Source organism: Chelonoidis abingdonii, chromosome 23, assembly GCF_003597395.2.
Source record: "Chelonoidis abingdonii isolate Lonesome George chromosome 23, CheloAbing_2.0, whole genome shotgun sequence".
NCBI classification, from domain to species: Eukaryota; Metazoa; Chordata; order Testudines; family Testudinidae; genus Chelonoidis; species Chelonoidis abingdonii.
In genome coordinates this window covers 6,875,847-6,893,650 of record NC_133791.1, presented here as the reverse complement: position 1 = coordinate 6,893,650, position 17,804 = coordinate 6,875,847, and the positions used below count along the sequence as shown (strand labels likewise).

General features: G+C 48.1%; 2 protein-coding genes across 2 annotated transcripts in view; both read right to left on the bottom strand.

Annotated features, from left to right (window-relative positions):
• Nucleotides 1–352: 352 nt before the first annotated feature.
• Nucleotides 353–5,050, bottom strand: LOC116824624 (fibronectin type III domain-containing protein 10). The gene is given in 9 exon segments (XM_075060258.1): nucleotides 353–3,406; nucleotides 3,544–4,061; nucleotides 4,063–4,103; nucleotides 4,105–4,132; nucleotides 4,134–4,257; nucleotides 4,260–4,334; nucleotides 4,337–4,381; nucleotides 4,384–4,443; nucleotides 4,446–5,050. Coding segments are annotated over 8 exon segments (909 nt in total). The 5' UTR covers nucleotides 4,696–5,050; the 3' UTR covers nucleotides 353–3,406; nucleotides 3,544–3,775.
• A 10,276-nt stretch (nucleotides 5,051–15,326) lies between these two features.
• Nucleotides 15,327–17,804, bottom strand: part of LOC116824626 (uncharacterized) — a 75,689-nt gene continuing 73,211 nt past the window's right edge. Inside the window, exons 14-15 of the mRNA XM_075060376.1 lie at nucleotides 17,744–17,746; nucleotides 15,327–15,941 (exon numbers count right to left, since the gene is read on the bottom strand). Of these exons, the coding sequence (XP_074916477.1) occupies nucleotides 15,834–15,941; nucleotides 17,744–17,746 (111 nt within the window). The 3' untranslated portion in view covers nucleotides 15,327–15,833. The remainder of the gene's footprint in view (nucleotides 15,942–17,743; nucleotides 17,747–17,804) is intronic.

Below are 17,804 nucleotides of genomic sequence, written 5' to 3'. Positions count from 1 at the left end.
GATCCAAAGCCCAGTGAAGTCCATGGGTGACTTTCTATTGACCTCATTGGGTTTTGTTTCAGGTTCGTAGACATGTGGGACACTGAACAAGAACAAAGAAAAATAAAAGGTGTGCACAGAAAACCTGTTTGTTAGGGGGGAAAAAAAATCTTTGTGCAAAAATGTTATGCTGGCAATGTTTTCCATAAGGCAGCTGCTCAAAAATTCCATGTGTTTTTACCTGTATAACAATGTTGCAATAATTTTACAGCAAGCAATATAACTAGGACAAGCCTTAGGTGGGTTTATCCACTACGTGAATCAGAAAGGACTTCTAACTCACCTGATCAAAAAAGGTATCAGTCAGAATCTATAACGTGTGTATTATATTCTTTTAATGCATTAAGGTCAACTCCAAGGTGATACAAGGCTCATTAGTTACATATTTAACTTTCAAGTCTGGCAATTCATGGTAAGATGAAGGACAAGACAGCAACAGCGAGTGACGGAAATGGATAGAAATGTACAATATTAGTTCCACTCTACGAATCCTGCCTAGGATTGACCATAGGGTAGATGCACGAGAGGCCTTCAAAGGAAACTAGGCCAAATTCACTGTGGGTTTAAATCCACTGAATTTAATGGATTTACACAAAGGATGACATGACACCACTAGGTACAACTTGTCTTAATATCCTTGAACTAATTTCAGATTATTTCACACATTATCTCTCTCTGGGGAAAAACATGAATGAAATTGTCTGTCAGGGCTCATCCTCCGATTGCAATTATATTTTAAATACTGTCAGCTGGTTTTAAACCAAGGTTCAGAGGCAAGAAACTCATGAAGGGAAGAAATGTAATTTACAGCAAGCTTCTTGTTAGAAGGAAAACATGAAGAAATAATGAAAAAGAGAGGTATTTTTGTCTGACAAAATACAGACCTTCAGCTTCCTGACCACCCTTAAATTATTTCAGTCCTAAGGGAAATAAGTTTGCTTGCTGGATTAAAAACACACAGGGGGAGGGAGAGAAATGTAGTCTGTAGTATGGCTGTGCTCATCTGATTAGTACAAATATTGTATTTTAACAGATCCTAGAGGGTTTCTACATATGCCATCTACTTACAAGTTTTAGGTCGTCCATACTACCTAAGAAATGCCCACTGAGCAATTACTGATTATAAACATCTTTGTTTATTCAGACAAACACTTTCGTTTCACATGTGATCTATTAATAATACACTGTTACATAAACCCTATTTCCCCCCCACCATTATTTTTTTATGTGATATGTTAGATTTTTGTTATACCAGTAAACTACGTGGAGACAATACTAAAAAAAAACTAACACAGAAGCTCTAGGAAGGTAATTTACTCTATTTTAAATATATATTAAAATTCAAGTAATATTCAGCTAGCCTAGGTTTATTTTCCTATTAAACAGACAAACACTGTGGAAGGTACACATGTTCCTCTAACAGTTACAACAAGAACAGAAAAGCCAATATCAATGGGTCAAACTTTCAATACTAAGGCACAACGTAATGAATACTAGAGTTTAACTAAACTCCTAGTTTACTGTAGCATCGAGTGAATGGATTACAGCTAGTGTTCCTATATTAAAAATACTCAGCCACTACAGAACAGAATTCAGAGTGGAACAAAGGTGTGTTGCATTCATAAAAGACGGGGTAGCGAAGACTAGTCACAGTAATTATTACTGTGTATTTTTCACACCATTATAATTAAAGCTCAGTTCATATTTCCATTATGAATCCCAGTTTTCAGACTCCGTTAAATTGGCCTTTTTAAACTGCAGCAGCAAAAACCTGAGACACATTGGCTAGAGCCAATGTTTTTTTCTAAAAACATTGTTACTTTTGAAAGGGCCTAGTGCTGTTGAAGCCAATGACAAAACTGTTGATTTCAATAGGGGCAGGCCTGTGCCCCTGAGTTGCTGAGCTATTTAGAATAGGGCTTGATCCAAAACCCACTGCTGTCAATGGGAGTTTTTCCACTCAGCTCAGTGGACTTTGCATCAGCGCCAGTGTTTCTTAAGCTTTATGGATCTACTCTCTTTGGCCAGGTTTCAGGATAGCATTCCAATTCAGGAAAGCAATTAAGCACATCTAAATCAATGGGATTTATGCATATGCTTAAAGTTAAACATGTTTAGAGGCCTCAAATAAAAAAAGCACTTAAAAATAAGTTAGTTCACTTTTCAAAACTGCAGTTTTGCTGGCACTTCAAGCAGATTCCTGATTTTTATTTTTAACTCACTGAGATATTTTATGTTTGAAAACTGGGTATGGCTCAGGCAGAATAGCTGCTTTTTATTTATTTATTTTACAAAAAATAGAAAACAAAATTCCAAACCTTTACATGATACACTTGGCAAATTTGGTATTAAAACAAAAATCTTGTATTTTAACAACTGGTCTGCAAATAAAATGAAGGAAAACAACTTCACAAAAAAGATGGTACCTAACGATATATGTGCTGAAGAACAGGGTTATATCCCTGAATGCTTTAAATCAGCACTAATTAATATGCCTAATTTTGATCCTATTACTAACTTACTTTATTTTACTGTGAATTTTCCTATGTAACACCACTGCAAAACAATGCAACAATCTAGCTTATGGCACACAGTGTGAGGAGTTGGGGCTTTCTTTGTCCCATCTCTTTTATCCTCTTATGGAATGTTTAGTTCTAAAAATCACAATAAAATGCACAAATCAACATTATCTCGAAAGTTGCTTATAACCCAATCTTTCAGGATTCCATAGCAATACTTACTTTTCTATTAGTAATTTCTGCATGACCATGCCCAACCACATTACATACCTCACAAATATTTCACAGTATAAGTTATTTATCACAGAACACTGATGTTCAGACACCTGAATGTGTGACTATTTCTCTCTCTTTCTAAACATAGTTTTCTTTAACTATTTAAAACTTCCCTTGGTCTAGTTAAGACTGATCTATAGAAAGTCCTCTATGGAAAATAATACCACATACAACTTTAAAGATCTTTGAGTCATACAATGGCACTGAGGTCCCTCAGGTTGCTGCAGATCTGCTCTGGGAGATGGCACTGGTTTCCTCTGGATTTAAGTTGTCCTTGTCGCCGCTAACAGGAATAGAAAAGTTATAGGCTTTGGTAACCCCGAAGTGATGCTTTAATCAAAGTCTACCCCCTACAGCACTGTAATCAATATGCATTTTGGAGTCAGCTAGGAAGAGAAGTGTCCATCGCTACCCTGATGGAGAGGGATCCAACATGCCCCAGCTGGGTGGAGGGTTCCAGGCCCCTGGCTGCAGAGGGAGCTCCAGGCCCCGGCTCCAGGGGCTGGTTCCATCCCCCTGGCTGAAGAGGGTGCTCCAGGCCCTGGCTCTAGAGGCAGGTTCCAGACCCCTGGCTGCAAAGGGAGCTCCAGGCCCAGGCTCTAGGGGTGGCTTCACACCCCTGGCTCTAGAGCTCCAGGGCAGCTTCCAGGCTCTACCTGCAGAGGGTGCTCCAGCCCCTGGCTCTAGAGGCAGGTTCCAGCCCCCTGACTGCAGAGGGAGCTCCAGGGCAGATCCCAGCCCCCTGGCTCTAGAGGCAGGTTCCAGCCCCCTGGCTGCAGAGGGAGCTCCAGGGCAGATCCCAGCCCCCTGGCTCTAGAGGCAGGTTCCAGCCCCCTGGCTGCAGAGGGAGCTCCAGGGCAGATCCCAGCCCCTGGCTCTAGAGGCAGGTTCCAGCCCCTGGCTGCAGAGGGAGCTCCAGGGCAGATCCCCAGCCCCCTGCTCTAGAGGCAGGTTCCAGCCCCCTGGCTGCAGGGGGAGCTCCAGGCTGGGGGTCTAGGGGGTGCTCCCCACCCCTGGCTCTTAAGCTCCAGGGCAGATTCCAGGCCCCGCCTGCAGAAGGCGCGCCTAGGGCCGGTTCCAGCGCGGGCTCCGGAGCGCCCCCGCCGGCTGGGCCCCCTCCGTGCCCGTCTTGGGGGCGGCGGCCCGGCCCCAGGGCGGCGGCATGAGGTTCTCGTGATGTAGGCCACCAGGAGGCAGATGATGACGAGCATGACGCAGATGGAGCCCCACGGCCGTCATGGCGATGACGATGTCCCGCATGCTGCCGGCGCTCCAGGCTGAACTCCACGCACTCGGCGCGGGGCCGCGCCCGGCCGGCCGCCGCGGTAGAGCGGCTGGAGGCACAGGCGGTAGCGCACGCCGCCGTGCGCGTCGGGCAGCAGGTAGTCCCGGCAGCTGGCCCCCAGCTGGACGCTGTCGCAGTGAAGCGGGTGTAGGTGCCGTCCCAGGAGCAGTTGAGGGCGAAGACCCCGCAGGTCCGGCGCCCGGCCGCTGGGCGCCCCCCTGCAGCAGGACGCTGCCGTTGCGCAGCACGTTGGCCACCAGGCCCGGCCCGGCGAGCGGTGCGCCCGGCAGCTGGGCGGCGGGCACTGGAAGTCCCGGGCGGGCTCCGGAAGCAGAGGCGGCCGCCGGCCTGGCCTCGCTGAACACCTGTACGGCACCAGGGCGCCGCGCCGGAGCTGTTGGCCGGCGGCGAGGCTCCCGCCGCTCGCCGGGGCAGGGCCGGCAGCGGGTCCCAGGCAGCGGCGGCGCCCCCGGCCAGCTCCCCGGAGCCCCAGCAGCCTGCCCCCGACGTGCCGGGGCGGCGCTGGCAGAGGCAGAGCAGGGCGAGCGACTGCAGCAGCGTGCCCAGGCGGAGCATGCTGGCCGGCCCGGGTGGCACCGCAAGCCCTAGCAGGCGGGCAGGGGCAGCGCTTCCCGGGCCAGCTCACTGTCTCCGGCTCCGCGGGCAACAGGCATCCGGGCTGGCCGGGAGCGTGCCTGCGCCGAGCCCAGAAGGAGCCTCCTCCTGGCGCGCCCGCTGTCCGCCAGCGCCGGCTAAGTTGGCCCCGGGAGTCCCGGTGCGGGAGCAGTCGCTGCCTCCTTCCTCCTTCCCAGAGCGGCGGCGGCAGGCGCCTTGCAGACCCGCAAACTTCCAGCGAAAAGGGCTGCGCCGTCCCCCGGGCTGCTTCCTCCGTTGCCAATGGAGAGCCGGCTCCGGCGTTAACTCTCCCTGGGCTGCGGAGCACAAACTGCCTGCCTGCGCTTTGGCAGAGCGCAAATGGGGAAGAGGATGGAGCCAGAAGCCGAAGGGAGAGCGGGTGATTAAACCAGAACCCAGGCAACGAATAGCTCAGACCCTCTCCTGTCCTGCAGCAGGCACTGAAACACTGTCAGGTTTCAAGACGGAGGAAAATAAGGCTCGCTCCTGCCCCCCACCCTGCCCTCCAGCAAACCCCCCCCCCCAAAAGCACCCAATCCTGCATCCTTTGAGGCCAATGGAAAGATTCCCCTTAACTTCAGCTGGGTTTTAGATCAGACCCAGGGGCATTTGGATCAGGGTTCCCAGTTTTGGTCTGACCTATTGCTGGAGATTTCATCACATAATATAAGCTTTTATTAAAGACTCCAGGACAATCCTAAAGGGTTGACACCCCACATTTGGATCCTATCAACAGCCAGTGTACTTTATGGAGAGGCCTCTAGCCAAAAGTTCCATCTGTGTTTGACTTTTAAATTATCCGTGCACCTGTGCAGTTCTGCCAACAGTAGCAAGGAGAGGAGATTTGGACCAGTTTCCTTCCTGTAGATTCAAATCAAGGCTGGATGCCTTTCTACACAATGTGCTTTAGTCAAACAAGTTACCAGGCCTGACAGAGGGTAACTGGATGAAAGTCTCTGGCCTTGCTTAGGAGTGAGGTTAGAATAGATGACCTGATGGTCCCATCTGGCCCTTAAAATCTACAGAGCTGTGACTGCAATGGGGAGTAATGGAATTCCGTTCCCTTTGGAACAAAGTATCACTCCGGATCTGTTTTTCACACTTAGCTCTGCCTTCATCCCTTTGCTGCATGTTGTACAGCAGTGGTTCTCAAACTTCTGTGCTGGTGACCCCTTTCACACAGCAAGCCTTTCATTGTGATGCCCTTTATCAATTAAAAACACTTTTTTTAAAAAATTAACAACAAAAAAAAAAAAAGAAAAAAAAAAGGGATTAAAAAAGAAGAAAGAAAAAAAAAAACCCCCCCATGTAATAACCTCCCAACCCCAAGGGGTCCCAACCCCCAGTTTGAGAACCCCTGTTGTAGAGCGTAGGCCCAGTCCGGCTGGCACTTCCTGCCATGTAGCCCAGAGTAATCCCATTGATTGACAGCACTGTACTGGATGGGAAATGTTTGTTTGAGGGCCCTTTTCTAGGGAAAATTGTAGAAAGTTTCCGATTATTGCTCAGACTCATGCAGCTCCACCAGCATTACCAACACTGAGAGCTCTGGTGGAGTCAGGTTGCAAGGCTGCCAGGTGTTTCTAACACTCCATCACCTAACCCTGCTTGGACCAGACTGATACTGACCCAATCTTAAAACAGAAATGCTGTTGGAGGGCCACACAGTAAGTGGATAGCAGGAATAGAACTAGGGTGACCAGATGTCCCAATTTTATAGGGACAGTCCTGATATTTCAGGCTTTTTCTTATATGCTCCTATTACTTACTGAGTCAGACGCAGGCTGGAAGAAAGGCAGTCAGTGGCATGGCTTGTAAATTGCATGGCTTGGCTACACCCATCATAGCAATTAGAGAAGAAAAAGGATGCCTTAAGACATATAGTCCAGTCCCTTGCTAGCTTAGGATATATCTATGCTGCAATAAATGGCCGTAGTTGGCTCTCGTAGCTGGCTCAGGCTGGAGCTGGGTCCTGTCTACACTGCAATAAAATATATGTGGCACCAAGCTTCAGAGTTCAGGTCAGTTGACTGGGGCTGGCAGGGTTAAAGGCTGCGGGGCTAAAAATTGCAGTGAAAATGCTGGAGTTCTCAGATGCTCCCCTCTCCTGGGGTCTCAGACCCCAGGCTCCAGCCGGAACCTGAATGTCAACACTGACACGTCATAGCCCTGCAGTCTGAGCCCAGGGAGGCAGCTGACATGGGCTCTGAGACTCAGTGCTGTGGGTTTTTTAATCAGTGTACACATACCCCCAGAGAGACTTTTAATCCGAAGCCACTTCCAGTCACCAGAAGGACTCATCCATTCACTCAGTCTCCTGGGGTCACCCATTTTCTGCAATACAGAGGGAAAGTGAAGACAACCATTGGTGGGGACATAACACCAGGAACACTTGCTTGACCGCATAATGCTTTCAGAAAGCTCTTGAAAGATTTATGCTGGGAGGATGTTCCTGCCGCTCTTGCCATTGTCAAAATGTGGAAGCAGGAGATTCCTAAATAAAGGATGATAAAAATACAGATGTAACCTCAACTTTTGAGGATCTTTTGCACAGTTAAAGTGCTGGAAGCTGCTCTAAATCTTGCCTAACCCCAGACTCCACCCAACACTATCATTTGCTCTAATTGTTTTATAAACAACTTTATGAAGAGTCTTAAGAGGTTTTAAGCAGCAGAGAAGCCGGAAGTTACTACTGTACTTTCCCCTCCTCCACCAGTCAAGGGAGACTATTAATATTGCTGAAGGACAAAATGCTTCATCTTGTTATTGTTTTTTAACTGTGAAATACTTCCTGGTCCAATACTGGCCCGATCATTGCAAAATCTTGCAAGGAAGAATTTTCAAATTACCGTTTGTAGAAAAACTTTATTGTAACCAAGAAAATGGTTAATGTTCCCTAATCAAGAGTTGAATGTTTTCTTTAGTGATGTTAACTCACTCAGCCCACATCACCCATATAACAGTGACCGTTCTCCGAACGTACGGTATAAGCTGCGTAATATTAAATATATAGTGCTGAAAACGTATGGTTTCTTCCTCTGCCTCCCATCCTACACTATTAGTGAATAATGATATGGTCCATATAGAGAGATTTATATTACCTCTTTGTCTATTATTTCTGCTGCTGTTGGTAGCTATTTTTAAAACCTAATTCTTGGCATCATTTGGTGTCACAGATAATGTGTGTGCTGCCCTTGCTGGCATGCATATATTATGGTCAGCATCAATTACATCATCTGTAACGCTGCACGCGCATACACACAAGAGGTAACATCCAGGTGAAGTATTGGCTTCTGATTAATTAAGAACACAGAAAGGAGGGAAAAATCAATGTTTGTCAAATGCAAGGGCGGGGAGGGAATCAATGTTTGGCAAATGCAGGGAAAAATCAGCATGGGCTGAAGCAGATGAGACCAGAATGCAAACGGGAGGGCACAAAATGAGAATGAAAAGCCATTATAAGGAATGATGCATCTGAAGAAATGGGTTTTTTTACCCACAAAGCTTATGCCCAAATAAATCCGTTAGTCTTTAAGGTGGCACCAAACTCATCGTTATTATAAGGAAGTGGTCACAAGCGTCCCTTTGAATGAGAAGAAAAGGGCATCTTAGCTGTGTTGTGCAGAATGACTGATATATGTGATTGAGACATTTGTGCTAACAGCAGAATGCGTAACTACTGAGGTGGTTTATATTAGGCAATGGATGCAAGCAATGGATCCTAATATAAACAATACTGGAAAATGCAAACAATGGATCCTAATATAAACAATACTGGAGTGAGAAATCTGGATAGATGAGTTTTTATGCTTTTTCCATGAGGAACATTTACTAGCTTGTGAAAGTTTGATGTATAACAAAAGTTAAAGCACTGAAATTTGATTGAATGTATTTTACTGCCTCAGAAAATGACTTGGCCTGAATTCAAGCAGTTAGTTGAATGCATTCAAAGCATAATTAACTCCTGAGATTTATTAAAATATAGCCTTGTTTTAAATGTGTTGAGCATTTATATGACCAAATTGTCTACTGTTGAGCCAACTTCTCTGCGTGACTTACCTTTTTAATTGTTGTTTGCAGTGTTGTAGCCCTGTTGGTCCCAGGATAGCAGCAAGACAGGGTGGGTGAGGTAATATTTTATTGGACCGACTTCTGTTGGTGAAATGTACAAGCTTTCAAGCTACACAGAGCTATTCTGCAGGACTGGGGAAGAAAATCCAAGTAAGTGGAATACAAGGTGGGGCAGATTAAGCAGGCAGTGTTCACACATGTTGAAGAAGATCATTTCATTTTAAGTGAGCACTGACCTGTACACCAGGATGGGAATAGAGGGTAGTATGCTGCTAGAGGTGCCTCCTCTTCTCAGGTCAAAGGCCCGTTGAGGAAAATTTATTGGCATTAAGGACCTGATAACACTTTACATAAAAGATGGGGGTGTCTGGCAGGTGCTTAGACCCCATTCCACCTCCCATCCTGCCTCCCTGAAGTCTGTGCAGCACTGCTGTCCGCTATTAAAACAGATTCCACTCAAAAGCTGGCTTCATTTTGGTGGTCAAGGGTGTGATCCTGTACCTGCCTCACAGGCGGTTTGTCAAGCGTAACTAAGGAATATTTGCAAAGTTTGCCATAGTTACGCCACTAGAGTCCCTGCAGTGTAGACATGGCCCTAGTCTGGGCTTTATTTTATGTCCCTGTTAAAACCTAGGGGAAGGGGAAATAAATCAAACCAGAGAAGTCCTGTTAGTCTACTGCAGTAGAAGGAGTGCCCTAGAATGCCTCAGAGCAGGCGTCCAGATTTGCTAAGGGTTTTGATTAACCACTCTGTGGCCAATATTGTAATACTGCTTCCTTTGAGCCTAATTCAGCTACTCTGCCTCATGCTGACAACAGTACTTTAAATGCACAAAGAATCCCTTTGTGAGGGTACTTATGAGTAAAATACTGCTCTGCGTAAGTAAAGGGTTTCCAAAGGAGACCCTTGGCTGTAATGTTGTTAGAAGTGTTAGTCATTGAAGGAAGAGCCTTTGGAGACCCCTGAATACAGATTTGGCTCATACTGAATTTGGAAAGAATCATGGGGAGTGGTCTCCTGTTATTTACAATTTCTTTATACCTATGCATGGTAGTTTCCCCTCTTAAATTCCAGAGCAGTGGTACTCTACCAGCCAGCTGTGAAACTCAGAGCATTGTAGGTATATGAGGATCTTCCAGATGGGACAAATTTCCTTCCAGAACAATTATACCACCTTTAATTATGTAACACCTCTGGCTGAGCATTCAATTGAACACATTGTTGTGAGTTCAAGTCCTCTTCAAGGGGACAACACACTGTGCTGTTGTGATCATCGGGCTACAAATTGACCCTGTTTGGGAGCTCAACTGTGAAAAGTGAGTGAAAGTTCATAAAGTGTCACAATAACCTGTAACAACAAACGATGAAGAAAAAAGGTGTAAAAGGTAGACAGACTAAATGAGTCATTAACAAAAAAACCCCCTCCTGCTATAGCTCAAGGACTGTGTTAAGATCATGCCTGGTAAACAAGAGAAGCATAAAACTGGAAATCAGTGACACAAAATTGGTGTGAAGAAATTAGGTGGACAAAGCAATGAGAGGATGGGCTGTTCCACCCACTGCTCCTTTTTGGCATCCTTCATCTAGGAGAGAAGTGGACACAGGTGCTGGTGGAATGAAAGATGAGAGAACAGGAAGGAGTGAACTTCACCATGGTGACTGCTGCCCTCGCCGCCTCCTGAGACCCAGGCTTCCATTGGGCCTGCACTGTGCTGACCCTGAGACACATCCTGGCCAGACAGAAGAACCCAGCTGACTTCACCACCTCTGCTGGCTTTGGCTAAATCCCAGATGCCCCCTGAGCTGTGAACCTTTGTGGCCCTTTTCCCTTGTGTCTCTTGTTCCTTCCCTACCTCATTTCCTTTCTATGTCTCTTTTTGCCTTCTGTCTAGTAAGAGGCTGACTGTATATTTTGCAACCCTGCTGTGAGGCTGTGGCCAGGAAGAGGCAGCAAAAAGCCATGCCCTGCCTAGACAGCCCCATGGCAGGAGACATTTGCAGAGAGGTGAATAAGACCCTATGCTGTGCCTGTGTTTTTCCAGCAGTGAGGTTGCAAGTGAAAGTCAATATCAGAGACAGAAGCTGCACTTAACACTGTGACCTCATACCAACCTGAAATGTGCCTGTTTACAGAAATCCAAGCTCCCTTTTGATCAGGTTTTGGAAGGGCCAGAAGGGAAAAAAACCAAACAACAAAACGTTTTGCTTCAGTTCCTGAGACACATGTTTAATCAGCCAATTGGAGACTTTACATCAGGAAACATCTTATCCTACATCGAGCAAATGTGCATCCATCTGCATCAGTTGTCCTGTTGCATTTGCTTGATGTGATTAAAAGACATCTGTCACCTGCACGAACACTGCAGAGCCCCTCACCTGGCATTCTGGTCAGGATGCATAATAATCCTTCGTGTCTTGATAAACACGTGCCTGAAAGAACCGGACCAGTGCCCTCTCCTGAGTTCTCTCCACCCCCACGTGACTTGCCCACAGGACATCATGGGCTAACTTTAACTCTTGGTTCAGTACTGGTTGAGGACCAGGAACTGGGTTTGGTGGGCTCCGGTTTGAGTGTCCCAGATCACCTTCACCAACAGGCCCCTTCGTGTTCAAAATGGGAGTATGGAGAGTTCTGAGCTGGGCCACCCAGTATCTCATTTGCACTAGCCAGTCAGCTATATAGGGGACTGAACCCTGGATCCTCCCTGACTGGGTCAAAGGGCTAAGCCCAGCATGCCGGGGGGAGGGATAGCTCAGTGGTTTGAGCATTGGTCTGCTAAACCCAGGGTTGTGAGCTCAATCGTTGAGGAGGCCATTTAGGGAACGGGGGTAAAAGTCTGTCTGGGGATTGGTCCTGCTTTGAGCAAGGGATTGGACTAGATGACCTCCTGAGGTCCCTTCCAACCCTATGATTCTATGCTTTCCCCAGGAAGCTGGCTAGGTTGGTTTGCCATGAAAGGTTTTGAACCAAAGCTTTGGCTCAACATTTGTTCCCTTGACACCTCAGTCATTTAAATGTACTTTCATGCTTGTCTCTAATCTGCCATAAACTTTCAGGCCGTGCTGCCCAGACAAACCCTTTGCTCCATCATCTGCTTTTAAGCAGCCTGCAGACAAGCTTTAATGCCCTTGCACACAGATGTCCTCCCTACCAGTTCGCTGCTTTTCCATTTTTTCTGTCTAGGGCAGAGTAATAGGAGTAGAATACACCTCCTACTCCAAACACCATTTTAGAGGGAACACTAGAGGGGGTATTTTAATGGGGGGCAGCTGGCTATAATCCAGACAATTGGGGTCCACATCACCCCAGGCTGACAAAATCAGCACAATGCTGTGTAGATTTTAGACCCACACCTGGGTTTGCTAGACAGTCCACAGAGAGGAGCTACTTAGGTATCAGCAGAGACCAACATACAATGGCTGGCTGTTAAATGCATTCTCTTAGCAGGGAGCCTTGCATTTAAGGCTGGAGTGGCTATGTTCCTTCCAAGTCATAATTTCAAAGATTACTCACTGCTGCTATGCAGGCAGGGAATTAGCCTCCTAATTTAGATAACCTCTGCTGAGTCTCTCTAGATCAGCACACCGCTCTCATCACTACTAGTTTATTTTCAGTGCTTAGCGCAGCCTGTCCCTACTCCCACTATCTGGGAGCCAGAGGTGAAGAACAGGGAAAGGAATGGAGGAGGAGAAACAAAGTTCAGTAGGAAGCTACTGCATTACTCATCTCACAATGCTGACTTGGGCATGCAGAGATGAAACCCTCACACCACAGACCCTACAGAGTCACTGCTGATTTTATCTTCGTTTGTGGAACAATGACGTTTCCTGGGGCCCAGCTGAGAATTAGGGATGTTTCTGACTGGGATGCAGCTGGGCAGAGATGTTCTCCTCTGATGAATCTATTTATAGCAGACGGTGGAGACAGAATTGTGTTGCTTCCTGCAGCAGGGTTTGGAGGAGGATAATGCAGAACGTAGGCACATCACTCTGGGTGATGCCTGTTCCTTTGGAGTTTACACTGACTTCCCCCTAACGGATCACAGCGTGGCATCCAGAGGGAGAACATAGCACCGGCAGTAGTGGAGCTTGGCTAATGTGCCTCCACCCTGACCTCCAGGGACAACCTGGGGTAAGATGCTGTCTTACTAGAGGCAAGGAATTTGCCATTCTGTCCCTGGCCTCTTTGCTGAGGCGGGCAGCTAAGGTACCAGCTAGTGTCTGTTGCAATGTGGACAACTTGTCTCTCCAAAATATTTATATGGGTGCCCAACTAAGTTCTGAACCCTCAGCTCCCCACTATATTTACAACAGCAGGGTATATCGACACGTTGCTTGAGTTGTACAAAGCAGAGAGATTGAGGAGCAATGCTCATTAACGGGGGTTTTGTGGAACTGCTCTAAATTAGGCACAGAAATCAGAAAAAAAACCAAAACACCATACCTCAGGACCCACTTAAAGCTTCACTTCTGTGGGCAAGTGAACAGCATCTGGCTGCAGGTCTCTGGCCGATGGCTGGAAAGGGGGAAGTACTCTAGTTACGAGCGGTGTGTGGCGAGGAGGGGAGCAGCTCTGTGCTGTGCGGAGATATTAATGCAGCCCCAGCACGCCCGCTAACCAGCCCCCCTTTCCATTCCCACAGAGCACTGCCCTGGCCGGCAGTGAGGTTTCTGCTGAGAATGGCTTGGGGATGTCTAGAGGTGCCACATCATCTTCCTGTGAACTTCAGGCTGTTTTTCATTTGACTAAAGAATAGCAGCTATTTTGACAGACAGAAAAGTCGGGGAATAGGATTTCTTAAAGGCATGGTAAAATCAAATTCTGCTCTCACACCTATGCAACTACATTGCAATTAGTGGGGGTGCGCGAGCTTAACAGAACACAATTTAGCCCCCCCAGGGTACAGAATTGGGTGGGAGGGGATACAATGGCCACCATCTTGGCTGACACACTGGGGACTGAACTGGGCACCTCCAGAGCTAAAAGCATGAGCTGAAGAGTCAGGGTGTCTTCGCTAGTGGCTATAACCACTCACGTCCTGTGTGGGTTGGCACAGAGGGGGCTCGGGGATGTTTGAGTGCTTGTGCTTTCAGAACGGGAGCAGCTAAGCTACATTCCCGCCGTCTCCGGGAAGTTCTGAATAGCACTGACAGAACTGTGCGGGTCCCAAGTGTCCGCGGATCGGTACAGTTTGCTCTAATAATAAATCTAAGATCAATGTCGGGCTCACAGCAAGTGAATGCCTGGTAACAAATTCAAAAGTAGGCACCTGGGGAGTGATTGGTCCATATCTCCCTGAGAACATACTCCCGCGTGGACTTCATGTGAAGGCCAAGACTATAACAGGGTTAAAAAAGGACCTATCCTCCATGAACTTATCTAATTCTATCAATGACTATTAGCCAGGATGGGCAGGGATGCAAAACCATGCTCTGAAGTGTCTCTAGCCCTGTTTTCCAGAAGCTGGAAATGGGCAACAGGATGGATCACTTGATCACCTGTTCCGTTCATTCCCTCTGGGGCACCTGGCACTGGCCACAGTCAGACGACAGGATACCGCTGGCTAGATCGACTGTTGGTCTGACCCAGTCTGGCTGTTCTTATGTACATCTGCTCCCTAACATGTTGTTTTGAAACGCACCTTCCTGCAATATTGCTGAGGGCCAGTAGCAATGTTAATGGAATACTTCGGTGGGGATGGTACAGGAGAGGGGGGAAGATGATTGTACAATCACCAGGGAGGTTAGCATTGTTTGCCGTAGTCAAACTGCTGGTTTTTTTCACCGCCCCTCCATGGTCCCTTCCAAACCACGCACAAGAGCGTTCAAACTGGCCAAAAAACCTCAGACAGAGGTTTGCTGCAAAAGTGTGTCCTACTCAGACCCTGCCCCAACCCCAGCTGACTCTCTCCACTCAGTAAGACTCACCACTGCTCCTTCGTCACAGCTGCTGCCTCCCACAAGCATTTCATCGGGACCAATGGGACACCAGGTTGTATGGGTCTAGCCACAGATCCGTAGGAAGAACCCAGCTACTGGTAATGTTGGCAGCTGCTAAGTGGTAAAATGATTGCTGCCTATACCCTTTGCCAGAGATTTATCAAGGATACATTCAACTTAGCTGATCATTCTGGTCAGGGGACAGATGAATGAATCCACCATGGGTGTCTATTTTGGTATAACCCTCCCCTACTCCTAACCACCCATGCACCCCCAGTCCCCAGGAGGGTCAGGCTCCCATCAAGCCACCAGAAGTGACCCAAAAATTTACCAAGTTGAGATATTTGCCCCTTGCACCCAAAGTTCTGTTTTAGTTTCCGCTCCCACTGACTCCACTCTGGGCTCCAGCTGGTCAGTTGCTGATGGACCCCAAGTGTTTAAACGACCATGACACTCATTTTTTCCTAGCAACACCACTTCCAGGTGGGGTTTGCAGCAGGAGGCATGATCCAAGATAGCAAACAGACGTCGTTTTAAAGAAGCACCATTAACCAAAGGATTTATAAAGAGATTCCTTTGTATTAGAGATCAGTCAAGTGACTACGGGGGAGCAGCCCGGGCCAGTGCAACCACTGGTGTCTCATAGTTCTGCAACATCTGCCTCTCCCGTGCCTCAAGCAGTAAAAAATGAACCAAAAAACCCCGCAAAAAACAAAAAAAAAAACCCAAAAAACCACTTCATCTGAAACAGGGGAGTGGGGAATAATAAAAGGGGGAAAATCAATAAGCGCCCCCAAGAGAAGCAGCAGGATGTGGCCACGCCAAGGGTCGGAGAGCACTTCTGCTTTCTCTGCCAGCGGGAGAGGTGGCCAAGACTGCACCAGGAACACACACACACAATGTGCCTTTGGAAGCGGCCTGCTTGTGGGCTGGCCACACATTCCTCCGGCCTTGCCTTCGGAAGGTCATACTGGATCCATGTCTCTCGAGGAGATTCCTGCAACTCCTCCCTCCTGCTCCCATAACCGGCCAGTCTCCTCCCAGGCGCTCTGAGCCGCTGGCACCCTCAGTAGTAATCGTCCTTCTTGCTCTCAGCTCCTGGGATGCCCCCACGGTCCTTGTGCTCCTGCACTAGCTCCAGGTCTTCGTTATCGTCCACCTCCCCTCCGTGATCCTATTTGCAGGAAGAAAAGAGAGACGGGGAAATCAACATGGAACAGAAAGCAAGAGCCCAGCCCAGTCAGCTAAGTGGTCACCACCATTCTTGGCTTTGCCACCAGTTAACATGGGCTGGGATCCAGGAGATCTGGGTTTGATTCCTAACCCTGCCACAGCCTTCCCTGGTGACCTTGGGCAAGTCACTGAAAGTCTCTACCCCACCTGTTAAATGAGGTTGGCCATCCTTCCTCCCTCGCACCCTGTGTCTTGCCTTATCGGGTTAGATGTCAGGTCTCTGGGGCAAGGACCATCTCTTAGGCCTAGGTTACACTAGAAAATGAGGTACGGTCAGGGGTGTGAAAAATCTATCCCCGAGTGGCGTTGTTAAGCCAACCTAAGTCCCGGTGTAGACAGCGCTATCACTTGGCAGGGAAGTGGATTTCCTACTCCCACAGGAGAAACCTAGGCAGGGTCCACGCTGAAGCTAACAGTGAAGCTGCAGAACTGCAGTGTTTTAAGTGGCATCAAGCCCTTACTGTGTGTCGCACTGTGCCACACTCACAGGGAGCTGGTCCCAGGGCACAATACTCTGGACTCTGGGGAGCACCAGGGGTGCTAACTGGCCATTTAGCTGTAATTCACAGCTAGTTAACATCCCCCAGGATTTAACTGCATGAACCCCGCAGGTGCGAACTGACCGAAGTCCTCCTGTTTTGCAAGGACTACTTGAGTATGATCTCAGTTCCTGCAGACGTCTAGAAGACCATATTCTTGGGATTCAGGGAAAGGGTGGGAGAGGATAGACTCCCAGGGTATTAAATGGCAGTGATTTACAACTAATTGGCCAGTTAACACCCTGTCATTCCCTGGGTTCTGATGCACTTAGTTGGCATCTTTAGGCATGGATACCCAACCACCTACAGCATGCAAGCAAATGGGGGTACGCTAAGTGGCACCTGGCTTGTGCTGTACTACTCAGAGATCGGCACTCAAGATTCAGCACAAACAAAACATCCCAGGGCCTCATACTGCTCTGGAGCTCAGCAACTTTCGGGCTGGCCCCAGCTCCACAGGGAGAGCCTCTCCCGGCAGCCTAGAGCACCAGCTGCATTAGAGCTGTTGGCCTGTGAGAGCATCACTCTCTCCCCTGCAGGGTGCTTACATGCAGCCGTGCACCTGCTCATTACGCTTGTGGGCCCGGGCTGGTGTTGAACAGAAAGCAGGCTAGGGAGAGACAGACACGGCTTGGGCCCGTCTGAACACGACGGCAAATCTGGCACTGACGTAGCAGTTACAAGCCTTGTGTTGAAGCCCGAGGCACCTTGCTTCCTGCACCACGGACAGCCCCACCCCACCACCAGCAGCACACACACGGGACAGGCAAGATGGGCTTTCTCCCCCCAGAAGGCTGACCAGCAGGGACACTTTGGGGCACAGGAGGGGTAGGGGTTCCAAGCTAGATTTTTATTACCAATGACGCTTGCCAGCAGCCTGGTCTCTGTCTCCTCATCGGTTTCTAGGAGACAGGATGCTGCTGGCTTGGCTGTCACCTGCTCTCTACTCCCTTCCAGCTTCACTCAATCAGCCACGTCTAGAGCTTCGCTCTCTGATCCAGTTTCTAACAAGCACATTGAGCTGTTAAAATAGCGGAAGAGACAAAAAGTGCTTCCAGGCCTCTCTCAAATCTCAGATCCCTGCTTGCGTGGGCCTACTTGAATCAAGTACAAAGCACGACTCAGGCTCAGGCTCAGAACCCTACCCCCAGGCTTTGGAAAGATTCCACTCCAAATCTGCTGCCTAGAGGCTATTGAGGCTGACTTCCTAGAAACACATTAGCTCAGGGGATTGCAAACCTCTGTTTGGGGCCAACATCTAAACA